This window comes from Ixodes scapularis, unplaced genomic scaffold, assembly GCF_016920785.2.
Source record: "Ixodes scapularis isolate PalLabHiFi unplaced genomic scaffold, ASM1692078v2 PGA_scaffold8__174_contigs__length_109621045, whole genome shotgun sequence".
NCBI lineage: Eukaryota > Metazoa > Arthropoda > Arachnida > Ixodida > Ixodidae > Ixodes > Ixodes scapularis.
This window is the reverse complement of record NW_024609883.1, coordinates 97,942,083-97,956,165: the sequence shown is the minus strand read 5'-3', so window position 1 is coordinate 97,956,165 and position 14,083 is coordinate 97,942,083. Positions and strand designations below refer to the sequence as shown.

At 47.8% G+C, this 14,083-nt stretch overlaps 1 protein-coding gene across 1 annotated transcript in view; it reads left to right on the top strand.

The window, feature by feature from the left end:
* LOC120849309 (ATP-binding cassette sub-family C member 2) overlaps positions 1–14,083 on the top strand; it is a 57,940-nt gene that overhangs the window by 32,105 nt on the left and 11,752 nt on the right. The window contains exons 15-22 of the mRNA XM_042286915.1: positions 1,772–1,939; positions 3,627–3,808; positions 3,951–4,026; positions 8,077–8,278; positions 9,545–9,855; positions 12,434–12,772; positions 13,402–13,503; positions 13,626–13,823. Coding sequence (XP_042142849.1) covers positions 1,772–1,939; positions 3,627–3,808; positions 3,951–4,026; positions 8,077–8,278; positions 9,545–9,855; positions 12,434–12,772; positions 13,402–13,503; positions 13,626–13,823 — 1,578 coding nt within the window. The remainder of the gene's footprint in view (positions 1–1,771; positions 1,940–3,626; positions 3,809–3,950; positions 4,027–8,076; positions 8,279–9,544; positions 9,856–12,433; positions 12,773–13,401; positions 13,504–13,625; positions 13,824–14,083) is intronic.

Sequence of the window (14,083 nt, the reverse complement as noted above, 5' to 3'; positions counted from 1 at the left end):
AGTGTCGATAAGATGAGTTGGGTCAAACATTATTTAACATGGCAAGCAAAGCAGTGACCACCTTATTTATTTGTATAAAGCTTAAGCTTTTCTTTTCTGGCACAGTCCTTTAAAAGCAGGGGTTCGGGATATTGTTATAGCCAAAGAAGGCTGCCCCACAATAGTGAGCAAAATTCACCAGAGCACCAAGCCAACATGTGAGCTGTTTCTCTCAGAATGCCGTTGCAAAGCAGCGAAGCTTGACACGCGTGTGCCGGTGCAAAGGGGTGAAGCTCAATGCCAGAGCGCTTGGGCAAAGCAGCTAAGCTTGATACGAGAAACCAGGGATTCAGAATCTTGTAAATATTTCGATAACTCGAATACCTCGAATGGTAAAAGTGTTCCTCAAATCAACTAGCAGAATAGTATTTGCGAGTTGCAAGCCTGTTATAATTAACCACACCCTGCGTTTCTTGAACACTGGTTCACACACTTGTGGCTGCTTACGACCGGATGCCTCAAAACCTCTTGGGATCTCCTACGACGAGATCAGAGCCATATATTGGGAGAGTCTGGCCACTAGGCATTGCGATGAAGGTGCTGGAGAGGAGGAAAGTGAAGGAAAGGGGGAGAAAGGAAGGAGGGAGCAAAGAGGAAACGACCGCCACTTCGACACAACACGCTTTCGGCGCAGAGCACTGTTGAGGCTACGCATCGTCTGCTACGGGCCGACTTCTTTTTCGCTCGAATAAAAGTTCGCTGTCAAACGTCGAGAGAACTTCATTCGTTAGCTTTTTAACCCACTGAGGAATGACACTGCCGTGAAATTCCGAGAGATGCGTCGCCCCCGAAAGCTAGCCCGCCCCCTATTTATGGCTTTATTTGCTATATCTTTTTAAACACCGAAAGGTAGCCCTTTGCTAGTAACAGTAATGTTGGGATTAATGATGGCCTCGGCGTAAATGTCGCTAGTTCGCTATGGCGGGATATAAGCAAACGTTGCTGACTGGGAAGTACAATCATCTTTGCTTTGTTGACCCTCGCCACTATAACAAGCTTGGAAAACTTCCCTTGATTGTACACCAAAAGTTAGCCCATTTCATATTTTCAGCCAGTTTGCTCTTTATGTTAGGTGGGCTATCTCTTGGGATTTGACGATATATCGTTTTCTTGCCAGAGCCATCGAAATGAAATGAAAGAGGCGAAATTTGGATGTCGATCCCATGCATTCCACCAGACGAATGACTGAAAATGGCAGCCCTCCCCACACAGCTGGAAGCAGCCGGGAGTTCACGCGCATGCGCTCGTGCCTCTCACTCTGTGCCTCGGGCCGTTTGGCTCATTCGGGTGGGGTGCGAAACGGTGGCGAGATCATAAACTGGCCAAACTCTCACAATATACGGCTCTGGACAAGATAACATGCTAGCGCCCACCATCGGGTAGCCGCGGAACACTCAAGATTTTCATATTTCTTTTTTTTTTATCTTTCTTTGCGCATCAATTTTTTCTTTTTTGCCTCAAAAAACTTTTGACAACATCATAAATGACGATATCTCATAAAGAGTATGTACTTTTGATCTTCCGAATATTGCAAAACCTTCACTTTAGTGAAATGCAGTTCCAGGGTCACCTCATAGATGGTGCCTGCATGGTGTGTTTTCTCGTCGTAAGAGATCGCAAGAACTCAGTCGTAAGCGAACTAAAGTGCGTACACCAGCCTTAAGTCGTCGGTGACTACTATATTTGGTGGCCTTTACCGTCGACTGGCCCGTGGTCATTGTCAAACTCGCAGGGTGAAACTCTGAGCGGCGGTCAGAAGCAGAGGCTCGCCCTGGCACGTGCCGCCTACAACCAGTGCGACATCTACTTGCTGGACGACCCCCTGAGTGCCCTGGATCCCAACGTTGGCAGGAAGGTCTTCCAGAAAGTCGTGAGCAACGACGGCGTCCTTCGAAACAAGGTTTGCCCGAAAAACGTCCCGGAATCTTTCGGAAACGTTCGCGAGAGTGAGGATTGTTATTTTCTGTACCGTTCCGGCGATGTCTTATTGTTATTCCGTGATGGGGAGGTCTTGCTTGTTTGAGAATAAGGGCAAAAAGTTGATGGGATATGCCGTGCTGTACGGCGTGCGTTGTAAGGCTGAGAAACGAGGAAAGGCTGGAGGTAATTGTCAAAGACACACTCAAAACGCAGCCAACTACAACATTCAGGGTTGCCAAGCATCTGCTAGCCTTGCATGCTCTCTGGTTCAGAGCTCGTAGCGTTATAACGGAAACTAGCAAAAACAGAAATTAAACCAACTTTCCTCCCATGGTACTTGATTACTCGGTGTAAAAAATATTTAGGCATTTATCATAGTGAGAGATTGGGATGATGCATTGATGCATTAACATGTGCCCATCACTTCTTAGTATATGCATTACTACTCATTACCTGTTCATTTGCCTTTCTTTTTTGTGTGTGTTTGGTACCCCCCGCTGTAATGCCGACAGGCGCTGCTTGTATTGAATATTTGAATATATAAAATTTGTCGGCTCCTACACTGCTTTATCGCATCAATGCCAGGTCTGATAGGAATTCCTCGGCTTTGAACTAAGAGAGATAGGCGCACCTTGAAACTGAAAAGCTCGAGAATTGATGCACGAGATAGATAACTACACATTACAGTATATAACTTGTAGAACCTATACACTAAATTTGCACGAGCTAGAAAATTAATTTCATGGCTTATGTCGATACAGTAAAGAATATCTCGAGAATAGAGCATGCTGGAAATATTGCAATGCAGTTGATGCAATTGCCCTTTGAGTTCTAGATGATGTGAGCAAGATTTATTATTACAGCGAAGTTGTTTATGGCTAGGGTTCCGTGGATTTTTTATGTGCATCAACAAAAACTCAGGGAGGGCTCGCACCACCCTCTCTCTGTCGTTGTTCCAAGTGCCTGCATGCCTAGTTTTTTTTCCTTCCACCGGGTGGCAGTCCCGTTGCGTGTGTCTAGTTTCCTCCAACTCGGAGAAGGCTTGCACCGCCCTCTCTTCGTTGTCGTTCCAAGCGTTTGCATGTCTAGTTTCCTTTCCTTCCGCCGGGTGGCGGTCCCGTTGCGCTTCTAGTTTCCTCCAGCTCCTCAGGGTGGCAATAGTCCTCGACATGTGTGTGCGTACCTTTCGTCACGATGACCACCGATCGAGACAACAAATGTATTTGTACCTTTGTTCAAAATTTTGTGTCATGTCTGTGTTGTGTGCTAAACAGCTTTGCTGGTCATCCACCTTCAAAGAGTGGAATGGCTCGTGATTTCTCTGTATAAATGCCTTCTTTGATTAATTCGTTGCCCTGATCTCGCGTCATCCATTCATGTTCATGTTCCAAGGCAAGTTTTGCAAGTTTCTCCTAGAACACCCTCAGTGCAGTGATCATGGACATTTCTAACTAAAACTTTCTAGCGGTTTAGTGGTTTCTGACTACTAGTTAGTTTATGATCTCATTGTGCATCATTACCAAGGCATCAGCTGTTTATGAGTACAGTAAACAAACAAATGAACGAATGAATCAATTGCGTGTGTCAGGTGAAGTCTCAGTGTTTGAAATGCCACAAGCGACACTCTTTGGATCATTGACGGTTCTTTGAATCTCTTGTGGTTGCAGACGCGCATCCTCGTGACCAATCAGGGGGACCTCTTGTGCCACATGGACCAGCTGCTTCTTGTCCACGACAACAGGGTGTCCGTCTACTTCAGCGTCGTAGACCTTCTCGATGACCCCAGGGTCCCCGAAACCATCCGACTCGCCTTTTCTGCTTCGGTGCACGAGGCCGCCGCTGAGAAAAGGTTCCAAAAAATTTTCAGCAATAATTTCGGGACAACCTATAATGCTATTTGGGAACAAATCTTACACTGTAACTAAAGCAAGGCACCTCAGCTTCAATTTACTTTTAAATTTTTATTTTATGCTTTTTTTTGTTCTAAACAGCCAGAGTGAAACGAGAGAAACGCAGGATGAATCCAAGGGTAAACTGACGCAACAGGAACAAGGTTACACTACAAGGGTACACATAAATTTTCTGATAACTGAACTGTTGAGACCGTTTTCCGAACACAAAAAGAAACATTCTGCCGATTTTGTTGGAATGACACTGTCGCAAGGCGAGGTATGTCGTCGACTGGAGCATGCGATACGTAGCGAGCAGGTGCAGCACTCTGTCTGTGAGTTGAAAAAATCACTATCAGTTCTTTTGTGGAGCATGAAATTATGAAAAGTATTCTCAAATATTGTAAACTTTTTTTTTTATGCACCCTTGCACACTTGAGGGCATTAAATAAGATCTCACAAATGTTTTGAGGGTAATTTGAAACTGGGTTGTGTTATAATCTTGCATAGGCACTTGCATGTCAGTAACACAAGCTAGTAATCCCATAGCCACTTCTGTATTACACTACCGCAAAATCTCAAAAGGGTGCCCACACCCGATTAATGGCCCATTCCCCTTTGTTGCCCAAATATCTATTTCAGTCACTCTGCCAATACATCGCCCACGCTCCAGAAATAGCGATTCCCAAAAGTAAAAAATGCAGAAGTAGACTATTTTCTTTTAAAGCTTCCGATTCTTTTTACTAAGGAAAAAGGTCACATTTTTGAGGACTACGAGTGGTAAGGAGGCAGAACCCGACAAAGGTTCAAGGTTGCTCTTTTTTTGTGCCCCCGCGTCCGATTGTCCAAATTGATAACCGGGAAGGAAAACTAGGTCAGTCTGACCTAGCCATCTCATTCCTCAATCTGCCAGTGAACTGTGAAGACATTTCTTCTGCGGTCCCAGTATGAGGTCCAGCTACACCATCCAGAAGAAGGTGTAAATCATTAGGTGGCACCACAAGAACGAAACCAACGTGAGCAAGACTGCGCACAACTTCGAGGTTGACAGAAAGCGTGTACGGGAATGGAACAAAAAATAGCAAGTGCTCGTACAGCAGTGCCATGAAAAGACCAAGCTAAAGAGAACGATGGGTACTGGACGACCCGTTTTCAGCGAAGAAATTGACGACGCATTGATGGACGTCCTGGAGACTGAGAGATCAGCCAGTCAAGCCGTCGGCAGTCGGCTTGTCCAAGAGCACGCACGACAGCTAGCGGCACAGATGGGTCTGGGCAACTTTCAAGCATCGTGCCAGTATATCGCTCGCTGGAAAAAGCACTACGATGTGTCCATGCGGGTTGGGACAAACGAAAGTCAAAAGCTGCCTGCTAACTCTGCTGAAGCGATTGCAGTCTTCAGAAAGGCTGTTTCGACTCTTTGCCGGGGGCATGATTATATGGATTACAACATCACCAACATGGACCAGACAATGGTGCGAATGGACAGTCCAGCAACAAGAACGAACAACGCCAGTGGTGACTCAAGTATCCGAATTACCAACGCCGGCTGTGCCTGGCGAAGAATGACCGTGGCTTTGTGTGCAGTGGCAGCGGGAGTCAAGCTTCCAGCATTGATTGCGCTTAAAGAACCAACAGGCCGGATACCTCTGAGGGCACCATTTGCGCTCAAGATTCCAGGTATGTTTTTTTAAACTTCCTCCGACATAGACTGAGGTAACTACACGCTTAGAACTATGCAAGACAGAAACAGAAACTATAAAACCACCCCACCATAAACTGCCCTTCCGAACTTGGGAAAAAATAAAAGTCAGACTGTGGCGTTATCGGTTACTCTAGAGCCACACCATTTTCGTCTTGCTTCGCCATTGTCTCAAAAGATGGCGCAGCCACCGCCCAAAATCAATGGTCAGGTGGCTATACTTCGTTTCACCTTATGTCCGAGCACGGACGATGTTATGAGCCGAAGGGCCAATCAAACAGCGCAAAAAGCGCAACGTCATGGCGTGCTCCTTGCACTTGATAGGACTAGCCGGCAGAGGAGCACGCAAAGAGGGACGGCGAATACCAGCTATTCCTATCAACTGCAGAGAGCACACCATCACGTTGTGCCTTTTTCGCTGTTTGATTGGCCCTTCGGCTCATAACATCGGCCGCGCTCGGGCCTAGGCTGAAACGAAGTATAGGTAAGCTCAGTGGGTAGGCCGCATTTATCCGCTGGTCGTGTATGAGGCCTGTTGCCTTAGTGCTTTATTACGGCATGCACTCTAGTAAGTCAGTCAGTTCGAAGTTGTCAATTTTGTACTGGTATTGTTTCCAGGAAATGTGTAGGTCACATCAGGAGCGGCTGGATGACCTCTCCCATCGTGGATACGCAGGGTCTGGGAATCGAACGTTGACGACGTGAGAAGGCTCGTGCTGAATCGGGTGCCGATTGATAAAACTGAGGCTGCCCGAGAAGCTTTCTTCACCAGGGACACAGACACAGCCTTGATACCAGGCCAATGTGTCGTGGATGAAACCGTTCAAGGATGCGTTGCGCGAGTGTTGGGCTGTGTTCTTCCGGGAGGGAGAACTGACCCCCAACGGAAATCCAGAGGCCATCTAGGCAGAACGTTGTAGACTTTGTGGCGGAGGCGTGGGCCTCCTTCTCCGGGGACACGGTACGGCGGTCCTTCAAGAGGTGCGGCATTTCAATGAAATGGAGGACGGTAGACTCACTGACTGCTTGGCGTCGGTGGACGATGCGGCACAGGCAGGACTCTGGGAACACGAGAGCTTGGTGAACGAGGCCTTGGACTTGATTTTTGATAGCGGCAGTGATGTTTCCTTCAACGGACATAGCGACGAGGATTAGCGAGAATAATGGCACAAAGAAATCTGTTGTATTTTTTATGGTTTTTGGAGTTGACTACCGAAACATGGCCCACCCCACTTTTTGCTACAATTATTTCTGGCAAAAGGGTGGGCACCCTTTTGAGATTATACGGTAGGTGTCGTGTGCATTTTGTCTACCATAATGAAGTAACTTACTAGAATGTTCCAGTGAGTTCCTGAAATCAAAATGCAAAACTTCAGACTTATTTTTCTTTAAAATAGAAGTTTTATTAAGTCCGCTTTTCTTCGGTGCAGCACTCTTGTGCCAAAGCGAGAATGATGGCTAATAGGTCATGATTTATGGTTCATTTTATGTCCCGTGTGTGTCATGATTTAGTCATCAGTTCTATTGAGCAACCGGAATGACAGTAAGTGGTATAATAACATGATTAGATAAAAAGTCTACTCTTAATATACCAAGCAAGAATCCATTAAAATTAAGAGATAATATGAAAAACTGGAGTATGGGCATTTGTTACGTCTAAGAGCAAAAATACAGAAGGGGCACATCATGAGTGTGGGTTTCGTCGCTTTGCGCCAATGCACTCGTGTCTTGCTTCACTGCCTTGCACTGCTGCACGTGCATCAAGCTTCACTGCCTTGCACTGGTGCGTGTTTCAAGCTTATCGGCACATATGCATCGAGCTTCCCTGCCTTGCACTGCCTCACTTCTGTCATGCTTCACTGCTTTACACTGGTATGCTCACATCGAGCTTCACTGCCTTGCAGCGGTGCACACGTCGAGCTTCACCGTTCTGAACCATCATGCGCAGAGAAGCAGTTGATGCGGGGGAGGATCGCGGTTCACTGTGCTCCGTTTCACATTATGTCCGGCTGCATCGGATGCTACAAGCCATCGGAGATAACCCAATGCTGTGTGAGCGTTAGGTGACCTTGGAGAGGGGATGCAGTGGTGCACTGAGAGTGCATCACGTGCTACGTTCACAGGGCTCGATTGGTTGGGATGCCTCGTAGCATCTGCTGCAGTCAGATGTAAGGTGGAACGGAGTATAGGTTGGCTCGGAGGTCGGGGGCGAGCGCGTAATATTGCACGCGGCATAAGGAGCCTGGCGTGGCCTTGCCAAATGAGGCTCTTGTCCTAACCAGCTGTCACGCCGACACCTCAACGCTCACTGCTGCTTTCTCGGCGCCTATTCTTTTGTTTCGGGCGCGAGTTCACCGATGAAACCTTCATTTTCGGTTTTATGCTTGTCGATTCGTTCCCGTCCGTGACAATATGTCCTTTGTTATTTCTCGAACATTTCCAAAAATGGCTCTCATTGTGACATGGGCAGTCGATTTGCTTTTCGGGTCTCTGGCCGCGGCTGTTCGACAAGCGTCTTTGCAACAGGGTGGCATACGACTCACATGGGCGCTGGCCAAGCTGTCGGGGTTCTGGGCTTACCTGGCACTCCTGGCTTTTGTCGGGAGTGGCGCAATGTACGCCTGGCAGCTGATCTGGATCAAGGAGTGGATGGACGCCTTGCCCGGCGCCAACCTGTCAGAGCACACGGTCTGGGTCAGGGGGCTCCTGGCAATCTCCCTAGCAGACGGTATGGTAGACACTTTTCAACATTTGTCTAGTAAATAACATAATTTACAGTAGGCGAGAGTCATACGAGTTCCTGTCTAAAAGTGCCGGGCTTTACAATAGGAAACCATCTGACTGCATTGTAAAATTTTTCTCGGTATTTGTCTAAAGAACTGATTCATCGCGAGACTCTAAAGAAATTGTAGTAGCACTTGTCCTGCACCTAATGATGATGCTCTTAAATCATCATCGGAGCTAATACAAGCAAATTTGATGTGCAGTACAACTGTTAGCCTGGGGTCATTAAAGTGCACTACACAATAGTGATACTCCCGCATGTGTTGGAATGATACTCATTCATGATCGTACCGCACTGATTGGTACGATCAATGATCGTACCAATCAGTAGAGCCCAGACATCTTGATACAATTAGTTTGTGCAGTCCAGCACCTAAAATGTTAGATCCAGGGATGCATCTTTATAGAGCGTCTAATGCTCTATCAGTGCAAGCTTCGATATAAATGCAGGGTTGCCGAAAATACAGCTCACACTTTTGGTTTTTTTTTTTTCTTTCTAAGTAACTTTTAGCGACCTTTATAAATATTGCAGTATGCTGTATGGCTTGGAAAGCAAACTAAGCGTTTGTGTTTAGACGGTGCAAGGCCTGCTGTCTTTGAGCTGTGGCAGCGCTGCAGGTTTACGCAGCACATGAGAAAGTCGGCCAGCAAAGCATGACCGCTAGCCCGGGGTCTGCAACGCACATCGTGCAGGAGTGATTACACGACTGCACGTCAGTACGACGCTCACCTGCATCGAGAAGCGTAGGGTGGGGATCAGTAAGGTTAGTATGCAATACGTTTCAACGAGCCACCGAACACGCAACGCTTTGGAGTAACCACACTTGAGCCATCTCTGTGCGTAAAACCATCGTTGCTAGTTATCCGAAGCTTTTCCCAACGTCGCAGTTGCGCCCGCTCTGCACTGGACACCAAAATGGCGGCGCCCATGAGACAATCTGATACTATAGCTTATTCAGTTGCTCTAGGGTCACCAACAGAACTAGAATCGCGGGGAGGTCCTCCAGTTGTCCCACCTTTGGCACGAGCTTTAATGACGCTTCGGCATCTCGTAAGTTTCAAGCGTGCACGCGCAGCCAAAACACGACAGAAGGCAACGACCTCGTGCTGGAGGCCGGGCATGCGACAGAAATGCCCCGACGTCCTCGTTCTGTCGGCGCCCATAGTTGGAGCTATCCCATCACGATGTGGTCTTCTTTCTCGCGTCCAGTCGTCTTGCGGGCCATAGGCAGCAGCATGATGGCGGCGAGCGCGCGGCAACTCTCCCAGTCGCTGCACAGCGGGATGCTGAGTTGCGTGCTGTCCAGCCCGGTGTCGTTCTTCGACGCGACGCCGCGCGGCCGCATCCTGAACCGCTTCTCGATGGACCTGGACGCCATCGACAGCCGGATGTACCTGAGCGGGAAGCAGTGCATCCAGAACAGCCTGCTCATGCTCGCCAAGCTCGTCATCATCGGCATGCAGGCGCCCACCGTCTTGATCGTGGGCGTTGTGGCGGCCGTCGTCCTGGTCATTTCTACGGTGAGACGCTTGCCTCGGTCGGGGGCGTTGCAATCTTTGGTCGAACGTCGGGGTTCGGCTGGTACAACGAGCCTTCAAACCTTTGGCGAGGTTTCACGAAGTTTGTCCTTAACGCAGATATTTCGAATTTTGTTAATATGAATAATTTGTAAGCTATAGTTTCATTTATATATGTTATGAAATGATTGCCAATGTTTACGCAGTATAAAAGCAGATATGTGTACTTTTAATGCCTTTTGATGCCTAATGACTTTTAATGCACGAGATTTGCGAAAAATATTTTCTTCTCCGCTTGCTTACCAGGAGGCGTATTTGCACGCCATATAAATTGGTGTTGAGGACAAAGCTGGAGTCCACGAAATCAATCACATCGATTAGAGCCATTACTGTGGGAGACAGGATTAAAAAAGATGCTCTACTGTCAGTGTAGACATTTGAAGGCAATGTCTTGCGAGATCATGAGGAATTGAGCGCAGAGCAGCAGTTATACACACAAAAAATGTCTATGCAGCGCAACCGAAACCATCTTGCAAACAAATAGTATTAGCAATGAGCTCTATCGTGAATTTAGATTTTAATTGTGTTGCAATATCTTGAAAAATTGATGCTAGAGGAACAGTTTTATTTTCCGAATATATTTATGTCGCAAAATCTAGAACCTGACAGGTCGCGGCCACATTCGCACGCGGACAGCTCGATTCTATTTCACGCGGCGACAGGACATCGTTTGTCTGCAGTCCGAGGGTTGGTTCAACCAACCGCACAACAAAAATCCCCTTAAATTCACAAATATCTCGTCTGACAAAGCAACAAGGGTAAACAAATAAAAACGAAAAGTTGCAATACATACAGCAGTCGGGAGGCACCCCGACGCGGCTCTTTACCTGATGGTATGTCAGAGCTTTAATCCCTTCAAGTGATTTCCTCAAAAAATTTCAATGGGCGAGTGGGGCTCTTTCTCGGTAACTGACGCCATTCAGCTCCATGTATTTGAGGACTTCGTCGGATGCCATTTTCCTACCACTTAATTATATCTTTTGAATAAAATATGGTTAGTTTTGAAAGCTCGGCATCTAGTTAAGACTGGCAGCACTACATTTGTGCAGAAAATGAGCGTTCAGCAATCTGTAGTTTATTTTTGCAATAAACAACGTAAAAAACCCGTAAACATTTTTTGCGACACCCTGTAGAATTTTTGTCGAACTTCGTGTTAGGATTTAGAATAACTCGGACCTGGCCGAGCTCGATGCCTGGCAGTTTTGAGATATCCCTAGTCTTGGCACGCTTGGAAGGCCCTCTCTTGTAATGAAGCCATAATAGAGCCTTTTCAAGCGTGCATGTCATCTACTACCTGCTGCATCATTTATCCGATACAGCCATAGTTTGGCAACATACTTTGAGCATCTTTCGGACACGATGGCTGCGCTCAGTGAGGGCTCGGTTCCAATCGCATACTTCATGCCCAAGAAATTGGTGACCGCCAATGTTGCTGGATAAGTGGGGTGACCAGACGTCACGTTTTGGTCGAAACAGTCCCGTTTTAGAGGCCCATTTCTGCCGTCCCGTCCTTTTGTCTGAATGTAGACAAATGCCCCGTTTTCGTGGGAACGAGTAGAAGAAAACAAAAAATAAGCACTTATGAGTTGTGAATGCGAAAGCATGCACGCCGCTCTTCGCTCCCTTCTTTAACCTGCGGCGTACAACGTGCTGACCTTGGGCGTGAACGGTGGAGCCGCTGCCTCGCGGACACGCAGCGCCATCGGGTGAGCGATCGTTCCAACTGTCGTGTGCCTTGCGGCGCGAAGAAGGAACAGACAGCAACGTAGTTCCCAGCATAACGAACCCCTTCCATGCGCCGTAGATATTGCCACGTGCCGTACAGCCGATAAGAGGCGAGCGAATGCGGTGATCAGTGATAACACAACAGTGTGATAACACAGTCAGGATAACGCCACACAAACTGACGCGCAGCGGCCAAAGAGAACCTCGTCAATGCGCGCCAGCCGATGGGATTGAAGTGTAAAAAGTGCCGTTGGCTAGCTCTGCGCGTGGTTTCATTAAGGTGCCGTTTTGCATGGTTTCAAAGCTGATGACGTCGGCTCGCTCCATGAGACAGTTAATGCTTTCGCATTAAAAATGATTGCTCGTGACTGTGTATTAGAAGAAACAGTATAAAAATGTTACCTCCAATAGAGTATGACTTTTGGTTTTTTCTGTGACTCCACTCGCTACTAATAAGTTTTGTTCATGGTGTGGCGCACTTGTCGATAGTACTTCATTTCACATGCTTAGGTTTTGGCAGAATAGGTAAGAAGGTGCTTGTGTACTCAACTACTCAACGAAAAGCCCCAGAAAAGTGTGCATTTTCACAGTGAACCGAATTGTAGCGATGGAACTACGCTCCGGCTTTTGCGACATCACTTGTTGACACTTTGGGACTGCTTTCGACGCGTGGGCAGAACGGGACCCTAAACACACTGCTCGGGGATGCTTTACAGGCACCGTGCCGAAACCCCGCGGCTTTTCTCGACGTGTTTCCTAACCCCGATACGATTTTTCCCGGCCCCGTTTTTCCCAGCGGGTCGCGGTCCACGCCTCCCACGGCGCTCGCTTCTGCGAGAGCGTGCGAACCTCCCGCGTCCTGCAGCACCTGACGGAGACCATGGACTGCCTGAGCACCATCCGGGCGTTCGGGGTGGTTGACCGCTTCTGCGACCACTTCTGCCACCTGGTGGACCGCAACATGTGCGCCTACTCGGCCTTCACAGGCTGCTTCCGCTTCGTCCGGCTCGTCTCCTCGGCCGCCGTGCTCGTCATCGTGCTGGCGACGGTAGCGCTTGCCGTCCTGGCGACCACTTTCACCGACGGAGACCACTCTCCAAGCGCGGTGGGCCTGACCTTGAGCGCCGCTTTGGCGGTAAGCACCAGCTTTGCTTTTTTGGGGCCGATTTGTCATCCTTGCTTCAATGTGAAAGCCCGTTCGCACACTTGCGTTTGCTTAGGAATGAGCTCTTGTGATCTCTTTTGACGAGAGAAAAGGTTCCCCTAGAACTGCATTTCACTAGAGCGAAGATTTTGCGGTATTTGCGACATCAAATGTGCATCTTTTATCGAGGAGAAATAGTCGTTTATAACATTGTCGAAAGCTTTTCGAGCCAAGAAAGAAAGAAAGAGGGATGCGCGACAGGAATAGGAAATACACGTAAAAAGGCTAAGTGTGTTCTCTCGTCATAAAAAATGTTTAAGAGGATTTAAGGCACTCAGTCAAAAGCAGCTGCAAGTACTTGAACCAGCCTTTAGAAGAACTGAGATAGACTTCGTCGTAAACGGTCTATCTCAGTTCAGACCGTTTACAACTCAGAATAGACTTTGTTGTAAACGGTCATGACAGTGGGTGCATTATTCTCCAGGTGGGGTTTCTCGGCCATTTAGTTGGATTTCAATCAGACCGTCTTCACGTCTTTGCGATCTGTCTCAAAACGGTGACGTTCCTTGCGCGAAACTTTTTTGCGCGCCTCTTGATTCTATACGTGTCGTTGCATCCAGATCCCGATCAGCATGATGACCCTGTGCATCATGCTCTTCTCGTACCTTCAAACGGTGGTGTCCTTTGAGCGAACCCTCGAGTACACTGAACTGTCCGGCGAGGTGAGTGTGCCATCTCTCCCAACGCCGTTTCACACATTGATGTTTTTTGTTGCAACTGTCAAATCTCGCAACTCCGGATAAATGGCATCTTTGGGCAAAAAGGGAAACTCGTTTTTTCACAGGTGGACGTGGAACCCGAGCCGGAGAGCGTGAGCTTTCGACTTTTTAGGAGGTCCAATAGGAGCGTCCTCACGAGCCCGGACGGTCCGTGGCCCTCTGACGGGCGCATCCAGTTCGTGAACTATTCGGCGTCTTACCGGCCCGGAGTGCTGCCGGACGTCCTCAAGAACATCTCTTTCACCATTGAGGCGGAGGAAAAGGTCTGGATTGAGCTTTGTTCGACAGCTACGGGCCCTTTTTTATTATTAAGCACCATGTGGGGACTAAAGCAGTTTGACTTTTGGAAAACTAACGGTGGCTTCTAAACCGTGTTTAACTGCGCACCGTCACTTTCCCATGTCGATGGAAGGTGATAATTGGTGCTTCCATTACCTCATAATTTCTTTTTGGCTTGACTCAGTTTCGATATAAACTTAACGGTATAAAATGGAGACCCATAAGACTTTCGATTAAGTTTCTG